The sequence below is a fragment of the Rissa tridactyla genome, chromosome 23 (assembly GCF_028500815.1).
Source record: "Rissa tridactyla isolate bRisTri1 chromosome 23, bRisTri1.patW.cur.20221130, whole genome shotgun sequence".
NCBI lineage: Eukaryota > Metazoa > Chordata > Aves > Charadriiformes > Laridae > Rissa > Rissa tridactyla.
The window spans coordinates 3,062,458-3,084,193 of NC_071488.1; the positions used below are offsets into that span (position 1 = coordinate 3,062,458).

Consider the following 21,736-nt stretch of genomic DNA (forward strand, 5'->3'; position numbering starts at 1 on the left):
CTGCACCCTGCCTGCGCCCTGCCTGTGCCCTGCCTAAACCCTGCCTGCTCCCTGCCTGCTCCCTGCCTGCACCCTGCCTAAACCCTGCCTAAACCCTGTCTGCTCCTTGCCTAAACCCTGCCTGCACCCTGCCTAAACCCTGCCTGTGCCCTGCCTAAACCCTGCCTGCACCCTGCCTGCGCCCCGCCTGCGCCCTGCCTGCATCCTGCCTGCTCCCTGCCTAAACCCTGCCTGCGCCCTGCCTGCGCCCTGATTGCACCCTGCCTGCATCCTGCCTGGTCCCTGCCTAAACCCTGCCTGCTCCCTGCCTGTGCCCTGCCTGCTCCCTGCCTGTGCCCTGCCTGCGCCCTGTCTAAACCCTGCCTGCACCCTGATGGCACCCTGCCTAAATCCTGCCTGCACCCTGCCTGCTCCCTGCCTAAATCCTGCCTGCGCCCTGCCTGCTCCCTGCTTAAATCCTGCCTGCGCCCTGCCTGTGCCCTGCCTGCTCCCTGCCTAAATCCTGCCTGCGCCCTGCCTGCGCCCTGCCTAAACCCTGCCTGCACCCTGCCTGCACCCCACACGGCGGCACACACGTGTACACGTGTGTACACACACATACCCGCCCCTCCGGGACCCAGGACAGGGGATGTCACACCAGCACCCCCCTGGGCCACCAAGAGCCCCCCCCAACCTGTCACACCCCCCCCGCCCGGGGCTGTGCGTGCCCCCAGAATCTCAAAGCCTGGCGGAGGAGCTGCCCCAGCTCCCCCAGCACCCCGTTATGTCGGGGTGCAGAACGGCTGGAGGCGGGGGGGGGGACACATTGGGTGGCACAATGGCCCCGTCCCCGGCTGTCACCCCCCCAGCCAGGACCCTCCTCCTCCTCCCGGGGGAGGCAGGGCACGGCTGGTGCGCACCCACTGCCCTCTCCCCCCCCCCACCATAGGTCCCCATCCCCACCCGGCTGCTGCCTGTCTCCCACAGCGCCTCGGGGGCGGCTCATCCGTGCGCTGAGTTTAGCCCGTTCTCAGCCTGCCTTCCTCCCTCATGGCCCAGCCCCAGGCCCAGCAACCCTCAGTGGCACCCGTGGGGCCACGGTCCCTCCTGGGGTGACCCCTCCTTGTGGGACCCCACTGTCGTCCCTCCCCCCAGCAGTGTGGCCCCCCCGCCCCCCCCCCCCCACGGCAGAGCGGGCTGGTGGCTGCCGCACGCAGCCCGAATTCCTCCCGGATTCCGCTGCTTTGACGTTTTTCCCCAGAAACGCCCCCGGTTCGGGCACCACAGGGCAAAGCCGCAGCCGGGGCGTGCAGGAAGCGGATGGGGCCGGCGGGGGGAGCGGCTGGAAAGCCCCATGTTTCCCCCCGCCCCCCCGTGACCCCCACAAACCAGGCAGCGCCACGGCTGAGCTTCAACCCCCTTTATTCGTGCTCATCCCACAGCCACGGATTAGACAGCGAAGCCCCTTCCACAGACCAGCACCCCTCTGACACTGGTCCCAGTGCAGGGACTGGTGGGGGGGCACATGAGGGTGGCCCCAGGCATGTCCCACTGCAGGGCTGCCCCGTGCCTCAGTTTCCCCACCTGTAAAATGCGGGGGGGTGGGGGGGGTGTCACGCTACTGACCTGTTTGCCGGGTTGGGGGGGCGGGCCCTGAACCCCAAAATCCCCTTCCCTAAACCTAGACCCCCGTTACCCCCCCCCCCCCCAAAAAAAAAAAAAATAGGGAAAGACTTTGGTGGTAATTCCCTCCCCCCCGACTTGGGGCACCCCAATTTATTCCCAGGGGAAATGCACCCCCACAGAGCATCCTCGCTTTGCCCCCCCACCCCCTTCCCCAAGGCACCCCCTCCCCAACCAGGCAATAAATAACGCAAGGGGGGGGGGTCCCAGTAGTGGGGCGGGGGGGGGGGGGGTGGCCGGAGCAGGGTGGGGGGTGCAGAGTCCGGCGTGGATCCGAGGCCCCCCGCGGGGGTCGGGGGTCGGTGGGGGGGGGGGTCAGGCCGTCCCGTTGGGGAGTCGGCCGCCGTCCTTGCGGTTGGGCAGGGGGGAGGCGGGGGGCTCGTCCTCCCCGGGGCCCTGTTCGGTCTCGGGGTCGGAGGGTTCCGCCGAACCCCGCCGGCGGTTCTCGGGGCTGTAGAAGAAGGAGAGGGTGCGGAAAGCGGGGGCCATGTGGTCCTTGATGCTCTCCAGGAGCTGGACGAAGGAAGGGCGCTGGCGGGGGTTCTGCTGCCAGCACCGGCACATCAGCTCGTGGCTGCGGGAGAGAGTTGGGGGGGGGGGGCTGCGCTGGGTTTTGGGGGGGGCCCCGGCACCCCCGCGGCCACCCCACTGCAGAGCCCAGAGGCCAGGGCCGTGGGCTCGGTGCCGGTTTCTCCCGGTGTCAAGCCTTTCCCGCAGCAGGACAGGGGGGGCTCCCCCCCCGCCCCCCCCCCCCCCCCCCCCCCCCCGGCAAACTCACAGTTTATCGGGGCAGTTTTCGGGCCGCTCCAGGACGCCGTTGTCCATGACGAAGCGCAGGACCTGCTCGTTGGACATGCCCTGGTAGGGCTGCTCGGCCAGCGTGGCGATCTCCCACAGCACCACCCCGAAGGACCTGCCGGCACGTCGCCGCTCAGCCGGGGGACGTCCCTCAAATCCCCCCCCCCCCGCCAAATCCCCCCAAATCCCACCCCCCCGGCGTAGTCCCCCCACCCCGACACCCACCAGACGTCGGACTGCGTGTTGAAGATGCCGTCCTTGAGGGCCTCGGGGGACATCCAGCGGACGGGGAGCAGCCCCTTGCCCCCTTTCCGATAGTAATCCGTCTCGTAGATATCCCGGGTCATGCCGAAATCTGGCGGAGGAGGAAGAGGAGGAGGAAGAGGAGGAGGAAGGCGTGAGCAGCGGGAGATGCGGGGCTGGCAGCGAGCCCACCCACCTCCGATCTTGACGGTGAAGTCCTCGGAGACCATGCAGTTGCGGGCGGCCAGGTCCCGGTGCACGAACTTGTTGGCGTTGAGGTACGCCATGCCGTCGGCGATCTCCCCCGCCATCTGGATCATGTCCTTGAGCGACGGCGGCGGCAGCCCGGGGTTGTTCTGCACCGTGCACAGAGAGTCGGGGCTGGGAGCGGGGGACGACGACACACACCGGGACCCCTCCAGGAAGAAGGTGGGTGCCCCTTTTGGCCTTGGGGCACTGCGGCACCTGGCCAGCCCCTCACCTCGGCGTCAGGTCTGAGCGAGCGCAGGTAGCTCTTCAGGTCGCCGCGTGTCATCAGCTCCATGATGACCAAAGCTGGCTGGCCCTGGGACACGACGCCGAGCAGACGAACCTGGGGGGGGGGGGGGGGCAAATGGAGGGGCACATGAGCAGCCAGACCCCCACCCCACCCCCCCCCGTGTCTCCTCCCTCCCCCCTCGGCCGCCCACTTACCACGTGGTGGCACTTGAAGGCTTTCATGACGGAGGCCTCGTTGAGGAACTCGATGCGCTCCCGCATGGTGGCCAACTCGTTGACCGTCTTCAGGGCCACCTTGGTCTCCTCGCCCTCGGCAACCAGCCCCAGCGCCAGCCCCTCGTACACCATCCCGAAGGAGCCCTGTCCCAGCTCCCGGATCACCGTGATCTTCTCCCGCGGCACCTCCCACTCATCGGGGATGTACACTGCGGGACGAGGGGGCATCGCCCCATCACCGTCACCATCACCATCCTTGTCATCATTTCCATCCCCATCTCCATCTCTATACCCATCCGCATCTCTCCATCCTATCCCCATCCCTGTCCCCATGTCCATCTCCATCCCCAACACCATCCCCATCCTCATCTCCATCCCAATCCCCAAGCCCAACCCCATCCCCATCCCCATCCCTATCCTCATCCCTATCCCATCTCCATCTCCATCCCCATCCATATCCCATCTCCATCCTATCCCCATTCCCATCCCATCTCCATCCCAATCCCCGACGCCAACTCCATCTCCCTCCTGATCCCCATCCCCGTCCCCATCCCTATCCCATTTCCATCTCCATCCTCATCTCCATCTCCATCTCCATCTCCATCTCCATCTCCATCTCCATCCCCATCTCCATCCCCATCTCCATCCCCATCCCTATCCCATCTCCATCTCCATCGTCATCTCCATCCCCATCCCTATTCCATCTCCACCTCCATCCCTATCCCCATCTCTATCTCCATCCCCATCCCCATCCCTATCCCATCTCCATCCCCATCCCTATTCCATCTCCACCTCCATCCCCATCCCCGTCCCCACCCCTGTCCCATCTCCATCTCCATCTCCATCCCATCCCCATCCCAATCCCCAACCCCAACTCCATCCCCATCCCCATCCCTATCTCATCTCCATCCCCATCCCATCCCACCTCCATCCCAATCCCCAACCCCAGCCCCAGCCCCATCCCCAGCCCCACCAGTATGGCCCCAGCAAGGGAAGGGCGCAGCAGACCCCACGGGGACGCCCCCACCCGTCCCTACGTACTGTCCAAGGCACTGAAGTACTCGGGGTTGACGGAGGCGTAGAGCGTCCCGCTGGGATACCCGTCGTTGCTCCTGCGAGGGGTGGGCATGGCTCAGTGGACAAGGGGGGACAAGGGCACGCTGCCACCTCCCCATGACCCTTCCCCGGCCCTGGCTCAGCTGGATCCGGCCCCAGCCCAGCCCTGGCGGGGGGGGGAGGGGGGCATCGCTACCTCTTCTTGTTGTAGAAGAAGACGAAGACGGCGAGGCAGGAGATGAGCACCATGAGGACCACAGGCGTGACGGTGAGCAGGACGTAGAAGCTGCCGGACTCCTCCTCGGCTGCCGGGAGCAGGTGGCCGTGGGGCAGGGCCGGGCACTCATCCCGCCCCACACGTTACAGGGACGCTCGTCCCACCACCACCACCATCGGGCCAGAGAGGGGGAGTCCCCAGCGCCCCTGACCAGCAGCACTCACTGATGGCTGGGTGTCCCCATCCCAGAGTGTCCCCCGGTCCTCCAGATCCCCCGGTACAGCAGCATCCCCTGGTCCTCCAGCTTCCCAACCCAGCAGCATCCCTCGTTTTCAGCATCCCACTCCAGGAGCATCTCCTGATCCTCAACATCCCACTCCAGGAGCATCTCCTGATCCTCAACATCCTGGCCCAGCAGCATCTCCTGATCCTCAACATCCCACTCCAGCAGCATCTCCTGATCCTCAGCATCCTGGCCCAGCAGCATCCCCTGATCCTCAACATCCCACTCCAGCAGCATCTCCTGATCCACAACATCCCGGCCCAGCAGCATCCCCTGATCCCCATCTATCCAGTCCAGGAGCATCCCCTGGTCCCCAGTGTCTTCTCATCCCAGCAGCGCCCGTCGTCTTCAGCATCCTGGTCCAGGAGCATCCCCCGATCCTCCGCATCCCGGCCCAGCAGCGTCCCCAGCCTCCCATCTCCCCAGCATTCCCCAGTTCCTCAGTGCCTTGATCCAGCAGCACCCCCTGACCCCCAGCTCCTGGCCCCACGGCCAGGGACCCTGCCGGTGTCCCCCCTGTCCCCTGTGGGTACCTGGCCCCAGGATGTAAAACTTGACGAGCCCCGTCCACGAGCCGTTGCCGGCCAACGAGGTGGCCCGGACCTTGGCAGAGTAGTTGCCCGGCTGGAGCAGAGCCAGGTGGACCCCTCCGTACTTGGAGTAGCGGTGACGGGACACGCAGACAACGGTGGTGACCTCCTGGAGGGGACAATGGTGGGGTGGCAAAGGGGGCTTCACCTCCCCACCCCCTCCCCAGGCATGCACAAGCCTTGGGGGAGAGAGATGGATGGGAAGGGGTGGGATGGGGTGGGATATGGGTGAGACTGGGATGGGGAAGGACACTGGGATGGGGATGGAGTTGGGGATGGGGATGGGATTGGAACATTGGGATGGGATGGGGATGGGATGGGGGTGATGGAGACTGGGATGGGGATGAGATGGGAACATTGGGATGGGATGGGGATGGGGATGGGACGGAATGGAGATGGGATGGGGATGGGATGGAGATGGGTGAGACTGGGATGGGGATGGAGACTGGGATGGGGATGAGATGGGAACATTGGGATGGGATGGGATGGGATGGAATGGGATGGGATGGGATGGGGATAGGGATGGGATATGGGTGAGACTGGGATGGGGATGGAGCTAGGGACGGGGATGAGATGGGAACACTGGGATGGGATGGGGATGGGGATGGGGATAGGGATGGAATGGAGAGGGGATGGGGATGGGATGGGATATGGGTAAGACTCGGAAGGGGATGGAGACTGGGATGGGGATGAGACGGGAACATTGGGATGGGGATAGGGATGGAATGGGATGGGATGGGGTTGGGATGAGGATGGGATGGGATGGAATGGAGATGGGATGGGGTTGGGATGGGGATGGGATGGGATGGAATGGAATGGGGATGGAGTTGGGGACGGGGATGAGATGGGAACATTGGGATGGGATGGGGATAGGGATGGGATGGGATGGGATGGGGTGAGGTGGCAGCTGTGCCCCTGTAACCAGACCAGACCTGGCCGGGCAGGGGGTGCTGCGGGGGGGGTCCTCACCTCGCTCTCACGGCTGTACTTGATCTCGTATTTGAGGATGAGCCCGTTGGGGTTCCTGGGCTCTCCCCAGCGGAGCAGGACGCTGTTCTTGCCAGCCGGCTCCCAGGTGACGTTGCCGGGAATGTTGTCGGCTTGCACTGGAGAGGGGAAAAGGGGGGCTCAGCTCCTGGGGGCATCACCCAGATCCCAACCCCCTGCCAATCCCCCATCCCGAAGGTGCCAGGACCCCGGAACATGCCAGCATCGTCAAGGCGGGGTTTGGGAGGGAGGAAGCTGCCGGGACCTACGCTCCGGCATGGTCCTGGCAAAGACGAAGGTGGCGGCGCTGCAGCCCACGGTGTGCGCGGCGTGGTTGCAGGCGTGGATGTCGATGCGATATTCGGTGAAGTGCCGCAGCCGCGACAGCACCGCCCGGTCGCGCACCACCTTGTCCTCGAAGATCTGGAAGTCTGGTTTGGGCTCGCCCCCGGCGCGGCTGGGGGCCGGCGGCTCCATGGAGGAGGCGTTGGCCGGGAATGTGACGGCCACCACGTCCCTGCGCCGCTTTGGCGTCCTGCGGGAGGTGGGGAGAGGAGGCGGTGGGGACTTGTCTCCCAGTGGATTGTCCCCCAAAATGGAGTAGGGGAGGAGAGACCCTCCAGGCTTGCGTGGTCCCCGCTCACCTCTGCGGGTTCTTGTTGATGGATGTCACCTTCCAGGGTGGCCTGAGACAGCGGGAAATCGGTTAAAGGATCTGCCAGGAGCAGCCACCAGACCCCCAACCCGGGGTAGACCCACACCCCCAGCCTGCGGGACCTCCCCCCTTGACGTGGGGACTCCCGCGGATGGCACCTGGGGATGATGATGGAGTTGTGGAGGAAGTTCTCGAACTTCTTCTGGAAGGACTCGGCTTCACCCTCCATGCGGACCTGCCCGTCGGCGGGGCGGCAGGGACAGCACCGCTCCTCCGCGTCCTGCTCCACCTCGGGGCCGTCCCCGTCCCCGAAGCGGGTGTCCGCGCTGCTGGTGGGCAGCTTCAGACCTGCGGGCGGAGATGGGGCAGGGCTGGCGGTGTCCCCGTCCCACCAGTGTCCCCCGGCTGCCATCCCCAACCCGCCTGCCCTCACCTTTGTGGCAGTAGTCGTTGACGTAGAGCTCCATGTCCTCAGCCAGCTGCTGCCACAGCACCAGGTAGTAGGTGATGTTGCCGTTGCGTTGCGTGGGCGGCTTCCAACGCACCACGATGTGGGAGGAGGAGTTGGACATGGAGATGACATCCCGGGGCACCGTCGGGGCTGGGAGGACACAAGGGCGTCAGTCCTTCTTTTGGGAGGCCGCCGCCGGCATCCCCGGCCCCCTCACCAAGCCCCTTACCCGCCGGCATGGTGCGGATGTAGACCACCTCGCTCTGCGCCCCGTAGTTGCGTCCTTCCTCGGCGGTGGTGAGGGTGATGGCGCGGACGAAGATGGCGTACTGGGTCCAGGGGCGCAGGTTGAGCAGGGCCACCCCCGGCGCCTGCTCGCTGCTGAGCGGCAGCTCCACGTCCAGCATGTTCCAGCTCTGCGCCCCCGCAGGCGTCCTGCCCCACGTACTCCGACACGTTCTGGAAGGGTCTGCCCCACACTGGGCATCGGGGAGGGTCCTGGGACCCCCTCCCGGCCTCACGACCCCCCATAGAGGTCCAGCAGCCCACCAGGATGCCACAGGATGGGGTGCCCAAGCCCTCCGCCGTGGGGACAAGTTGGGGACGGGGACCACTTACGACTCCTTGTAGTAGACGATGAAGCTGAGGAGGTCGCGGTACTCGGGGGGCTGGTACCGCTCCCACTTGAGGAAGATGCGGTCAGATTCGGTGACGTTGGAGATGAAGCGGAGGGTCTGGGTCTTGCCTGTGGAGGGGTGGCAGAGTTCGGGCGGGGGGGTGGCGGCACTGCCGGCTGTCCCCCGCCCCGGTCCCCGTACTCACAGGACGCCCGGTCCCCGTTGGTGCGGGGGTTGATCTCCGCCTTGTTCTGCCGCCCCTTGGTGCCCGTCACCTCCTCCATGCGGTAGATCTCGGCCAGGCAGAGCTTGGGGTTGAAGGCGAAGTACATCTTGCCCACGGGGATGGAGAGGACGTGGTGGCTCCAGTCCCAGAGCTGCTGCAGGTTCTGGTTGTCCAGGACGTACAGGGTGTAATTCCTGGAGGAGGAGAGGTGGATGGATGGCGGTGGGCACCCCCAAAACCACCTGTGTGTGTCCCCCCGAACCCACGTCCGTGTTCCCCGAACCCACGTCCCGTCCTCACCCGTCCACCATGGAGTCGCCGCGGATCAGCTTGAGGTTCTTGAAGAAGGACAAGGAGACGAGGGCGAAGGAGTGCTTGATCTTCAGGAAGCCCGTGATGGTCTCGATGAGCCCCAGGCTGCTCTGGAGCTCCGAGGCCAGGTTATCTGGGGACAACCCGCGGGCGTGAGCACGGGGAGGGCGGACACCCCTCCATTGACTCACCCTACGAGGGAAAAGACCCCCCACCCCTTCCTCAACCCCACACCCCCGAGGTGGGTTGCTGCGGGGGGGGCCGGGGCCGTCACTCACAGCCCCGGCGGATGTTGACGATGAGGTTGCCCTCCACGAGGGTGCAGCCCCCCAGCTCCTGCGCCGCCCGCGTCGAGTCGATGGTCTTGGTGCCCACCTTGCACTCCTTGGGGCACAGCCCCTCGCACTTGTGGCAGAAGATGCTGCGGGCGGGAGGACGGGGACGGGCCGTGAGCCGGGGTACCGCGCCACCACCGCGCCGGTGGCGGGGAAGTCGGGGGGACACCCCGCCGTACCTGCTGTCGTTCCGGGTGTAGCCGGAGGGACACTCGGAGAGGCACTGCCGCTGGTGGATGACGAACTTGGAGGCGTCGCGGGGGTTGTGGGAGACCTTGCGGAGGCTGGCGCAGTACTCGGCGGTGACGCAGCGCCAGCCCTCGTACTCGTAGGTGCGGGGCGGGCAGGAGGGCAGGCAGTGGCCGTTGAAGTGGAAGTGGCGGCAGGCGACGCAGGCCCGGTTGTCGCGGGGTCGCCCGCAACCCCCCAAGCATTCGGCGTGGCAGCACTCGCCCGTCGCCGTGCACGCCGAGCCCGCGCCGCACGGGCACACTGCGGGGAGAGAGCCCGCGGCGTGGGCCGGGAGAAGCCTCTGGGCGCAGACATCCCAACCCCGGAGCAGCACGGAGGGGTTGGGGGGGGGCGAGGCAGGCTCCGCTTGGGGGGAGAGGGAAAGGGTGGGAAGGGCTGGGGGGGGGCTACCGACATCCTCCGGCTCCGGGGGGACAAGGGGAGAGGGGTGGAGGGATGGAGGGATGGGTGGAGGGATGCAGGGATGGAGGGATGCAGAGATGGAGGGATGCAGGGATGCAGGCATGGGTGGAGGGATGGAGGGAGGAATGCAGGAATGGAGGGAGGGATCCAGGAATGGAGGGAGGGATGGAGGGAGGAATGCAGGAATGGAGGGAGGGATGGAGGGATGAAGGAATAGAGGGATGGAGGGATGGGTGGAGGGATGGGTGGATGAAGGGATGAAGGAATAGAGGGATGGAGGGATGGGTGGAGGGATGGAGGGAAGGATGGAGGGATGAAGGAATAGAGGGATGGAGGGATGGGTGGAGGGATGGAGGGATGAAGGGATGAAGGAATAGAGAGATGCAGGGATGGGTGGAGGGATGGAGGGAGGGATGCAGGAATGGAGGGAGGGATGGATAGAGAGATGCAGGAACGGATGGAGGGATGCAGGAATGGAGGGAGGGATGGAGGGATGAAGGAATAGAGGGATGGGTGAAGGGGTGGAGGGATGGAGGGTTGCAGAAATGGAAGGATGCAGGGATGGAAGGAGGGATGGAGGGACGAAGGAATGGAGGGAGGGATGGATAGAGGGACACAGGAACGGAGGAATGGATGGAGGGATGAAGGAATAGATGGATGGGTGGAGGGATGCGGGGATGGAAGGAGGGATGGAGGGATGCAGGAAGGGAGGGAGGGAGGGATGCAGGGATGGAGGGAGCGATGCATAGTGGGATGAAGGGATAGAGGGATGCAGGGACAGACAGATGGACGGATGGATGGATGGATGGATGGATGGACGGACAGACGGACGGACGGACAGACGGTCGGATGGCCAAACGGTTGGACAGGTGGGCTGAGGGGTGGCCGTGTGCCCAGCCGGACGGGCGGATGCAGGGCTGCACGGACAGCCGGTGGGACAGACGGATGGATGGGGTGAGCCTGGTACCAGCGGCCGGGTGCCAGGCCGGCAGCCGGGGTCACAGCCCCGATAAGGATCTGTGTTTATAGTACATATTCCATTCCCAACTCCCGTTTACAGCAAACAAGCCCGGGAGGGGCCCGTATTTACCTCGCCGCTGGGAAAACACGGCAGCCGGGAGCCGGCCTCTCCTCCGGAGGGTGATACAGTGCGGATCCTCTTACCCCCACCACGTTGCCGGCGGCGGGGGAGCAACGGCCACCACGGCCTGCCATCCCCTCCCGGCTCCACCGGCCTTCCCCAGCGCCCTCCCAGTTGAGCCGACGGTGCAAACCAGCACCGTCCCGGCACGACCGTGGGGCAGAACCCACCTTTCTGGCAGTAGCTGGAGGTCCAGCAGCGATAATCCAGCTGCCCGTTGACGCTGGTCTGGGCACAGGGTTTCTCCACGTCTAAGATGCCCGGGCAGACGTCGGCGCACTCTTCGGCCAATTTGTTGCCCACGATGTAGGTGTTGTCCACGGCGTCGGGCAGCAGCAGCCCCCAGTCGATGGTGGAGAGGTGACAAAGCTCCTGGTTGCGTTCGATGCGGACGGAGCCCCGCAGGACGTGGGCCAGGCTGTGCAGCCCCACGTCCCGCAGGTGGGGCATCTCGAAGATGACCAAGGCGTAGCTGAAGAAGAGGTTGGTGCCGCGGATGACGGAGAGGTTGGGGAAGAGATCCCGCAGGCTCTCCAGCCCGTAGACGCGGAAGAGGAGCAGGTACTCGGTGATCATCAGCAGGCGGGGGAAGCTGAGCCCCCGAAAGTCCTCGGCGCCCGTGGTGAACATCAAGAGGATCTGCAGGTTGCCCTCGATGATGGAGCAGTTCTCCAGCTTCTGGAGCTGGGAGACGTCGTTGCGGATGTCCATGCTACCGCAGACTGGGGTGACGAGATGGGGACCCCATGGGCAGCGGGGACGGGGCAGCTGCCCCCCCCCCGCCACCTCCAAAACCACCACCCCGGGATCCCCCAGCTGGCGCCGCGGTGATGCCGGGGCTGGGGAGGCTGGGGGGCGGGGGGGTTGGATGTCCCTGCGCTGCCTGTCGAAAGTGGCCGCGATGGGTTTGGGCCGGTGGGGAGACGCGAGCGGGTCTGACAGGCAGCCGACGCGCCGCGGCTCCCCGGGGCACGACGCGTCCTTCGGCGTGACGAGGCGTGATGCTAACGAGGTCTGGCTGCCCGGGGCTGCCGTCTCACCCCACGGGACGCGTGTCCCAGCCCCGGGGGGTTTGGGGGTTCAGCTGGGGGTGCAGAGGGCTTTTCCCCTTCCCCGAGCCGTGGGGAGCTCACAACATCTTCCCCCCCCGACCCCGCCAACCCCTCCACGGATGCGTGGTTACCGGCACCTCCCGCAAGGCCATTCCCATTAATTCCCCAGCACGGCGGCTAACGCGGCACGCAGGGCTACCACGGGCACCCCCGTGGCACGGTTTGCCATCCCGGGGGCTTTTCCACCCGGACCCTGGCAGAGAGCGGGAGCGTCGTGGGAGTTGGGGGGGCAGCAGGGGATGGAGCATCTCCCGCCCCCCGGTTACCGGCGGGGACGCAAAATCCGGGATGAGCCCCCCTGGCAGCATCCCCCCGGCCTGAAACCTGACGCTGTTATGGCGGAAAGAAGCCGCTGGGATCCCAACGAGGATTTACTGTAAACACGCCGGGTTCGGCGCGTACCCTAAACACCGGGCAACGCCGGCACCCCGGCTCGGCCGCCTGCGCCACGGGGACCCCCCCCCCCGGCCAGCACCATGGCACCGGGCTCGGTCCCGGTGGGGGTCCGGGCGCATGGTTGCCCCCCATCTGCCCGCAGCCTGCGGATCGTGGCCGGATCCTGATGAAGGGATGGTTTTCCCCTCCCGGCGTCACTCATTAGCCGCGGTCACCCTGGCCACCCCCGGGACCACGGGCGCTGGTCACACCCGGCACCGTGGCCCGGCCATTTGCAGGGGGCTGCTGCCAGCCGGGGGGGAGCCCTGGGTCCCCTCTGTCCGTCCGTCCCCCCCAGCGAGGACATGGGGGTCCCCTCCATCCTCCCGCGGGACCGGTTGTGGGTGCAGCACCGGCCCCAGGGGTTACAGTCCCGTCCCCCCCCCCGCCGCCATCACCACCCTCCCCGACCTTGGCAAAGTCACCCCGTCCCTCTGCCGCGGGAGGGGACCCCACGTCCTCGGGGGGACGGGGGTCCCAGGTGGGAGCGGACACAGCGAGGCGCATCCCCCAGGGCAGCTCCGGACACATTGGGATGCTTCATCCCCCTCCTCCATCGCTCCCAATACACACACACACACACTCCCCCCCCAGAACACCCCCTGGGTGCTTGGGGAAACTGAGGCAGGGGGCGGCGGGGAGAGGGGAAGGGAGAACGGCCCGACAGCCCCCCGGTGCCCCCAGCCCCTGGCTGCCAGCAGGCCCCAGGCGTCCCCCCGCCATGACCGTGAGAACCGGGACCCACCATGGCCCCCCCTTCCTCGCCGTGCCACCCCCTCCCTGGCCATTTTCCATCCCAGCAGCAGCTCCGCCATCCTGGCTCCCAGCGGGGCCGAGCGATCGATGCCCCCGGCTCCGGCCGAGCCCCCCCGCTCCCCTCTTCCCATCCCAGCAACTGGAGAGGGGGGGGCCACACTCTGCCCCTCCTGCCCTATACGGGGGGAGGAGGGGGGTGGTCCGCAGCGTACGGGGGGGAAACTGAGGCAGGGAGCACCCAAAGAGCTTTGCCGTGGCGTTCGGCTCTTGCAAGCCCCCACGGGCATCACAACAAAGCACCCCCCCCCACCCCACCCCACCCCATAGCTGCCCCCCAAGCAAGTGACCCCCCCCCTCCTCCACCACCACCACCACCCCTTTCCAGGCACTTACTTTCGGAGGGGGCTCGCACGGGGGGCAGCGGGAGGGGCCCCAGGAGCAGCAGCGTCACCCCCAGCCGCAGGGCACCCGGCGCCCCCGTCCCCATCCCCGAGCGGGACCCCTGGGAGTCGGGGTTTGGCGGGGGGGGTCCCGTCCCCGTCCCTCCTCCTCGGGTGCTGCTGCTCCGTGTCCGGCCTCGCGCGCCGTGTCCGGCCGGGCACCCGCGGCACGCCGGGATAAGGGTGGCCCCCACGGCCCCCTTGTCGGCAGCCTCCGGCCCCTTCACTTTTGTTTTCGGCTGCCGTTAGGCAAAATATTTAGCCTGACAACTGTCAGGCCCAGGGCCAGGGCTTGTTTGGGAAATAGAGAAGGGGAAAACAGGGCGGACACCCCCCCACCCCCCCCCACTCCCCGCACCCCCCCCACGCCGGAGCGGGGCGGGAAGGAAGGGCCGCCTCCTGCCTCAGTTTCCCCACTCGGAACTGGAGGGTCCAGGTTGCTCCGGCCTGGGGATGCCGGGGAAGGAGCCGAGCCCCACCTGAGACCCCCTCCCCCCCAAAAAAGCGGCACGGTGGGGACAATCCAAGGGTCACCCTCCATCGTAGGCATCCCTACCATCCATCGGGGCTGTCTCCTGCCTCAGTTTCCCCACTCCGAGCTGGAGGATCCAGGTTCCTCTGGCCTGGGGATGCCGGGGAAGGAGCCGAGCCCCACCGGAGACCCCCCCCCCCCCCAGGAGCAGCACAGTGGGGACAATCCAAGGGTCACCCTCCGTCGTAGGGGGGAGCGGGGGTCCCCACATCCCCCCCCCCCGGGGCCCCCACAGCCCCACAGCGAGGAGAAGGAGCGGGATGAAGCCGCAGGCACCCGGCGCGGAGGCAGGAGAGGAGGATGGACGAGGCCGGGGGGGCATTTATTTCTTGCAGCGGGGGTGAGCACGGGAAGGGTCCCCGCCATGGCAGGGTTGGGGGGGGGGGGGAAGGGCAGGAGGTTGGGGGGGGGGGCTGCCACCCCAGTGACCCCCCCCAACCAGCAGCACGGAACTGGGAGCACTGGGGCCGCACAGTTCTCCTGCCCCTTGGGATGGGGAGACAGGGCGGGGGGACGGGACCCCCCCAGGGCTCCTCGCATGGGATGGTCCCTCTTTGCAGGGTTGGGGGGGGAGGGATGGGGGGGTCCCGTCTGCTTTTTTTTTGGGGGGGGGGGGGTGTGGGGGGGTGTCTCAGGAGCAGCTGCTTCTCCGCCGGCGCAGCAGCGTGACGGGGTGGCTGCCCTCCTCCTCCTGGTCGCTCTCGCAGCGGCGCTGGGGGGGGGGGGGACGGGGACACCGGGGGGGTTGGAAGGCAGGGATAGGACCCCCCCCCCCCCCTCCAAGGGAAGAGGACCCCCCCCAGGGGAGAGGGCACCCCAGGCGAGGACACCCTCCCGTTACACAGCCCCTGCGCAGCTCCGCCCCCCCCCCCCGCCCTCCATTTGGGGGTCTGACCCCCCCCCCCCACCCCCCCAAATCTCATCTCCCTCAGCCCTTTGCCAAGGGGGGGGGGGGGGTCGGGGGGGGGGGGTCTCACCAGCTCCTCGTCCTCCTCCTTCCTGAGGCCGCAGAGCAGCCGCGTGCGGCAGAGCCGGTTGCAGGCGGACACCATGTTGTAGGAGAGCTGGGGGGTCCGAGGAGGGGGGGAGTGTCCGAGGAGGGGGGGGGTCACTCTCCTCCCACCCCCACCGTTACATGTGCCCCCCCCCCCAAGACCCCCCCCCAATAAACCCAGCCAGCCCTGGGACGGAGCACAGCCCTATCTCCCCCGGGGGACCCCAGGGGTGGTGGGACCCCGCTGCTGGGTGTCCCCCCCGCTACACCCACACACCCCCCCAGGGCCCCCCACCCCCCACCCCCTTCACCTTCCACTTCCTCCGAGCGTTGAACTTGCGGAAGTTTTTCATGTTGATGGAGGAACGGCTCCGGTTGGCCGCCTGCTTCCGACTCAGGGGCTGGCGGGGCCCAGGACACGGCGTCGGCACCGTGCCCCCACCCCGCTGCCGGGGGTCCGGCACCCAACCCCCTCCACCCACCCCCACCCCGGCCACGTCCTTCTCACCTTGATCCAGGGGTGCACCAGGCACTCGGCCGCCGTCATGCGGTGCCTGCAGGACGGAGGGATGGGGCGGTCGGGGGGGGCGATGGGGGTCCCGGCCCCACATGGCCACCGTGGGGATGGAGATGGAGATGGAGGTGGGGACGGGGACGATGGGAATGGGGATGATGGGGATGAAGGTGGGGATGGTGGAGATGATGGGGATGATGGGGATGAAGATGGGGATGATGGGGATGAAGTTGGGGATGGTGGAAATGATGGGGAGAATGGGGATGAAGACGAGGATGGTGGCAATGGGGGGGGACGGGGACGATGGGAATGGGGATGATGGGGATGAAGATGGCGATGGTGGAGATGATGGGGGTGATGGGTATGAAGATGGGAGTGATGGGGATGAAGAGGGGGATGATGGGGATGAAGATGGGGATGGTGGCAATGGTGGGGATGATGGGGATGATGGGGATGAATTTGGGGATGGTGGAAATGATGGGGAAAATGGGGATGAAGATGGGGATGGTGGAAATGATGGGGACGATGGGGATGAAGATGGGGATGGTGGCGATGATGGGGGTGATGGGGATGAAGATGGGAATGGTTGCAACGATGGGGGTGACGGAGATGATGGGAATGAAGATGGGGATGAAGACAGGGGTGACGGAGACGATGGGGATGAAGATGGGGATGAAGACAGGGATGGTGGAGATGATGGGGGTGATGGGGATGATAAGGATGAAGATGGGGACGATGGGGATGAAGATGGGGATGGTGGAGATGATGGGGATGATGGGGATGAAGATGGGGATGGTGGAGATGATGGGGATGATGGGGAGGGACACAGGGATTGGGATGGGAACGGGGTCAGGGTTGGGGGTTAGGCTGGGAATGCAGATGGAGATGGAGACGGAGATGGGGATGACGGAGATGAGGATGAAGATGGGGCTGGTGGAGATGGTGGGGATGATGGAGATAATGGGGGCAATGGGGCTGATGGAGATGGGGCTGATGGGGATGGGGATGGGGAAGGGGTTGGGGATTGGGATAGGAATGCGGATGGAGATGAAGACGGAGATGGGGATGATGGAGATGAGGATGAAGATGGGGCTGGTGGAGATGGTGGGGATGATGGAGATAATGAGGCTAATGGGGCTGGCGGAGATGGGGATGGGGATAGGAATATGGATGGAGATGGGGATGATAGAGATGGGGAAGATGGAGATGGGGATGATGGAGATGATGGGGATGGTGGAAACGGGGATGATGGGGATGAAGGAGATGGGGACAGAGACAGGGACTGGGATCGGGGTGGTGATGCAGGTGGGGAGGGGGCTGGGGATTGGGATGGGAACGCAGCTGGAGATGGAGATGGGGATTGGGATGGGGGTGGAGACGGAGACGGGATGGGGCTGGGGAAGGGGACGGAGACTCACGCTGGCTCCTTCACCAGCAGCTGCCGGATGAAGTCCTTGGCCGTCTCGGAGGTCTGGCTGAAGCAGCGCTCCTCGAACTCGTAGGCCCCGGCCACGACGTTGGAGAGGGTCTCGGCGTCCGTCTCGCCCTGGAAGGGGGACAAGCCGCTGAGCCTGCGGGGACACGACGGAGCCGCTGAGTGCCGGGACAGCACCGGGGCGACCGCCCGGGCTCAACCGTGTCACCGTGTCCCCGTGCCTCAGTTTCCCCCGGCCGCAGGGAGCGTCGCCCCGTACTCACAGGATATAGGTGATGACCCCGATGCTCCTGAAAGGCAGAGGTGGGGCTCAGGCGCTGCCCTCCCCAGGGTGTCCCGTCCCCCCAGCCCCGCAGCACCTGGGGGGCGAGGGGGGGGGTCCCTACCCACCCCCCGCCTCAGCCCTTCGCCCCCAAGGTGTCCCTCCCGTCCCCCCCCAACTCCTCACCACATGTCGGTCGCGGAGCTCAGGGGTTCGTAGTTGATCACTTCAGGAGCTGGGGGTGAACGCAGAGCCGGGGGTGGGACATTGGAGGGGGGGGGGACATTGGAGGGAGGGGGGACATTGGAGGGGACGGCACCCGTCCTGGCCACCTCCTTCCCCGCACGCCTCGGGGTGGTGGCGGTGGTGGGGGGGGTCCCATTCCCACCCCGGGGGTCTCTTCGCCGTGTCCCCGCAGAGCGCCCCAGCTGCACCCCGCAGAGCGGGGCTCCTTGGGGACACACACCCCCACACACACACCCCCCCACACACACACCCCCCCTCCCGCCCCGGGGGACACCCCCCCCCGTCCCCATACCGATGTACTGCGGGGTCCCGCAGAGGCTCTTGAGGGTGACGCCGTCCCGCAGGCGCTGGGCCAGCCCGAAGTCGATGATCTTGATGCGGGGCTTGGGGACGTCCTTCTCCTCCAGCATGATGTTCTCGGGCTGCGGGGACCGGGGTGGGGGGGTGACGGGAGAGGCGGGGTGGAGGGGCGGTGGTGGGCTTTGCCGGTGGGCGCAGCCCCCCCGGGAAGGGCAGCAGCATCCCGGGAAGCCGGGCAGGATGCGGTCAGGGCTCTGGAGATGCCCAATAAGGGGGGACGGAGCCCCCGGAGCCCCCCCCAGGAGCGAGGATGAGGGGTGGGAGGGGAAGGGGGGGGGGTCCCCGCGGGCACCTTGAGGTCGAGGTGGGCGATGCGGTGGGCGTGCAGGTATTCCACCCCCCGCAGGATCTGTCCCAGGAACTCGATGGCCTCCTCCTCCGACAGCATCTCCTTCTCCGCGATGAAGTCAAAGAGCTCCCCGCCGCCGATCCTGCGGGGTGGGGAGGAAGGCGAGGATGAAGAAGGTGGTGGTGGTGGTGGGGGGGGTGTGGGGGGTGTGTGAGCTCAGCCACCTCCCACGCAAAAAAGGGTGGGGGGATGTATCCAGAGGGAGGGTTCCCCGGGACTCACAGCTCCAGGACGAGCACCACCTCGGCTCTGCTGGCGAAGAGGTCGTGGAGCCGCATGATGTTGGGGTGGCGGAGCTGGCGGAGGATGGTCACCTCTCGCTCCACCTGCGCCCGCTCCAGCCCCCGCCGGCTGCCCCGGCACCGCCGCGTCTTGACGCATTTGGCGGCGTAGAAGGTCCCGGTGCTGCGTTCCCGACAGCGTCTCACCACCCCGAAGTGCCCACTTGGGGCGAGAAACGGGCTTGGGGGAACGGTCAGGCCTGTCCCGTCGTCCCCACATGCACACCGGGGGGGTCGGCTGCCTCCAGGATCCCCCCCCGCCCCCCCCAGCCCCAACCCTGCACCCCCCTCACCTGCCCAGCGTCTCCAGCAGCTCGTACAGATCCTCCACGTTGCCCGGGCTGAGGGTGGCCACCGGCCCCTCGCTCCCCATAGCCTCGGATGGATCCTGCGGGGAGGCATCGGCATCCCGGGGACATCCCGGAGCTGCCCCGTGACCCCCCGTCCCATTGAGATCACCGCGCCCCCCCTCCCCGCAACCCAGCACGCACTAGAGGGGATTCTCTGATGTCTAATACGTGGCTGAGCTCGGGCCCCGTCCGTCTGTCCCGGCTCGCACTAAACCCTCCGGCATGTGAAACCTTGGAGACCTTCATCCCTTGACGAGGGGGCTCGGAAATGGGGCAGGGAGAGGCGGGGAGCGGGTGGGGGGGGTCACTCCAGCCCCCACACCCTCACCGCACCGGGGAGGTTCAGGGGGGTGCAAAACGCAGAGAAAATCTAACACCTTGCAGGGTTTGTTTGGGTTTTTTTTTTAAAAAAGGGGGATTAAAAGTGGGAAAAATATCTCGGCGAGCTCATCTGTGAAAATCCCGCCTGGTCTCCCCCCGCCGGGCCCGCGGCCCCCGGGCAGGAGACCCCCACACCCGCAGCCCCACGGCTCAGCCCCACGGTCGCGGCTCACCTGGGCGCTGTCAGGGGCGGCCCCCAGCGACCCCCCAACCAGGACCCCCTCCTGGCCACCCTCAGCCATCGCTGCAAAGACAAGAAGGTTCAGGGTGAGGGGGACCAGGGGGGGCTTTGGGGGGGGGACAGCGGGGGGCCCCCGGGAGGGCTCTGCTGGGCCAGTGCCCTGCCTGCAGCCTGTGGGCCTGGCAGAGTCCCCCCCCAACTCATTACACTGATGGCAGCACCCACTAAATGGGGGTCCCGGCTCGTGTCCCCGGCAGCTCCAAGCCACAAACCAGCCTCTCACAGCCACCGGCTCCCGCCGCAGCAGGCGCGCACCCGCCCCCGGCCCTCCCTGCCTCAGTTTTCCCGGCTGTAAAATGGGGCTAGCGATGCCCCAGGGGTCGGGGCAGCCGGAACCAGCGGGATGCGGAGAAGGGGGGACGTGGGCTCCGAGGCCCGGTCTCGGGGCCACCTCGACGTACCCAGCGCCGTGTCTCTGGAAACGGGAGGTTTCCTGGGCTGGGGACCGCGTCTGCGGGATTCAAGGCCATTGGGAAAGGGACAAGGAAAGTGACACCGGCCAGAGGCGGGGTCCCCCCCCCGGCAGGAAAAAACAGCCCGATACGGGAGCACGAGACCCCGGGACGTGGAACCCCTCCCGGCCGCCAGCTTCGGCTTTATGTCGGCAAAATCTCTCGGCAAAATCTCCCGGCCCGCCAGGATTCACCCCTCCGGAGGCCGGGGTGCTCCTGGGGGGATTCCAGGGTCCCCTCCTGTCCCCCCCCCCGCGGTGGCCCTAAGGGACAGTGAGCGGTCCCCAAGCCCGGTCCCCCCCCCCCGGCCTCGCTCATCCCTTCTCCCAGCCCAACTGTGCCCCCTCACCCTCCGGAGCCTTCCTCTGCACCCAGCCGCGCTCTCCCTCGCTCTCCCAGGACAGGGGACGGCTGCCACCCGCCGCGATGGTGACAGTGGCACCCCCGGGCTCGGCGGGGGGGCACCCAGCCAGCACCGCTCGCCCCCGGCACTGCATGGAGCCAGCTGGTCCCCGAGCTGGTACGTGCGTGGGGGCGGCCGTGGCTGGAGCCGGGCCACCGTCCCCGGCATGTGACACGGCCGCGGGGTCCAACACGGGGTCACGGCGCATCCGTTTGTCCCTTGGAGAGGGACACAAGCAGCCGATCCTCCCCCCGCCCCGTCCCTCACCGGGCAGCCCCCTCGTTGCTACCTTTGCAGGGAGGGAAACTGAGGCACAGGTGGCCCCACGCCACAGCGGCCGGGCCTGGAGCGGCGGGGGCTGCGGGGGGCAGAGCATCCCGTCCCATCGCGTCCCACTGGCGGTCAACCCTCCAGCAGGAAAACCGGTCCGGCCACGGCTGTAAATGCCCCGGCACCGGCCAGCCGGAAAATGGGCTCCCAGGGAAACGACAGCGCAGGTGGCAGCAGCCGCTCCCTGGCCTCCGACGGCCGAAATGCACCGCGGGACCCCAAAAATCCCCCGGGAGGAGCCGGCACCCCTTACCTCCCCGTGAGGGTCTGGCCTCCCCGCTGCCACCGCGCACAGCTCCAGCCTTCCTCCGGCAAACCCCAGCAGTGCCAGGCTTTTCCTGGAAGTCCCGGCGTTTCCCAAGGAGCAGGATCCGTCCGGCTGCGGCTCGGGAGGAGAAAAACCTCTTTTTAACGTCCCTCCTCCCGAATTCTCTCGAGAAATTCCCCCCCCCCGCGCTCTCCCCGTGGCCGGCTGCGGAAAAGAGCTGGGAAAAGGCCTTTTAGGGGCAATTCCTGGCGTTTCCAGCGCTTCGGCTCATCGAGGAACGGGAGGGACGCGGTGGGACGAGCTGCGGGCGGACGATGTCGCGTGTGTCCCCCCCGCCGCCGGCCGCCGTCCCCCCCTGCCCGGCCGCTCTGCGTCCGTGAGCGGGAGGATTGCAAACAGGAAACCTGGCTGACGGATAAAAATACCGTCGGGCTGCGGCGGCGGAGGGGAAGGAAGGAGCGGAGGGTGTGAAGGTGGCGGGGAGGGACAGGTTTCTTAAGGTGGAGAGAAGGGGGGGGCACCGTTCCCACCATCGCACCCCACCCCTCTCCCGGTGCCATGGATGAGCCATCCCTATCCCTAATCCCTGCGGCCTCTGGGATGCTGGCATCGCTCTCGCCGCGGTGCCGGTCACAGCCTGGCACCGGCGGCGGC

General features: G+C 67.0%; 2 protein-coding genes across 2 annotated transcripts; both read right to left on the reverse strand.

Annotated features, from left to right (window-relative positions):
* Positions 1-1,977: 1,977 nt before the first annotated feature.
* INSRR (insulin receptor related receptor) lies at positions 1,978-13,731 on the reverse strand. Its single transcript, XM_054182572.1, is given in 23 exon segments — positions 1,978-2,236; positions 2,441-2,575; positions 2,686-2,815; positions 2,900-3,059; positions 3,185-3,295; positions 3,397-3,626; positions 4,459-4,529; positions 4,670-4,778; positions 5,507-5,672; positions 6,533-6,669; positions 6,820-7,085; positions 7,195-7,236; positions 7,364-7,553; positions 7,639-7,806; positions 7,886-8,081; positions 8,083-8,125; positions 8,275-8,401; positions 8,479-8,693; positions 8,800-8,944; positions 9,090-9,232; positions 9,326-9,638; positions 11,112-11,663; positions 13,638-13,731. Coding segments are annotated over 23 exon segments (4,002 nt in total).
* A 1,052-nt stretch (positions 13,732-14,783) lies between these two features.
* On the reverse strand, positions 14,784-21,036 carry LOC128900987 (death-associated protein kinase 2-like). Its single transcript, XM_054182697.1, has 13 exons — positions 20,431-21,036; positions 19,562-19,632; positions 18,951-19,045; positions 18,599-18,820; positions 18,320-18,458; positions 17,960-18,089; positions 17,608-17,656; positions 17,423-17,449; positions 17,143-17,295; positions 15,719-15,764; positions 15,522-15,611; positions 15,194-15,280; positions 14,784-14,928 (listed from the first exon to the last, which is right to left on the reverse strand). Exons 1-13 carry the CDS (start codon positions 20,858-20,860, stop codon positions 14,848-14,850), a joined length of 1,620 nt encoding a protein of 539 aa, XP_054038672.1. The 5' UTR covers positions 20,861-21,036; the 3' UTR covers positions 14,784-14,847.
* Positions 21,037-21,736: the final 700 nt, after the last annotated feature.

What these genes read in the sequence shown, in the direction of transcription:
- LOC128900987 (XM_054182697.1), bottom strand. Translation starts at nt 20,860, where the DNA reads ATGCTCTGCCCCCCGCAGCCCCCGCCGCTCCAGGCCCGGCCGCTGTGG. An exon ending in GTGGTGCTCGTCCTGGAGCT is followed by an intron (nt 18,459 to 18,598) that starts GTGAGTCCCGGG and finishes CCCACCCCGCAG; the next exon opens with GATCGGCGGCGGGGAGCTCT. An exon ending in AGCTCCGCGACCGACATGTG is followed by an intron (nt 17,450 to 17,607) that starts GTGAGGAGTTGG and finishes TCTGCCTTTCAG; the next exon opens with GAGCATCGGGGTCATCACCT.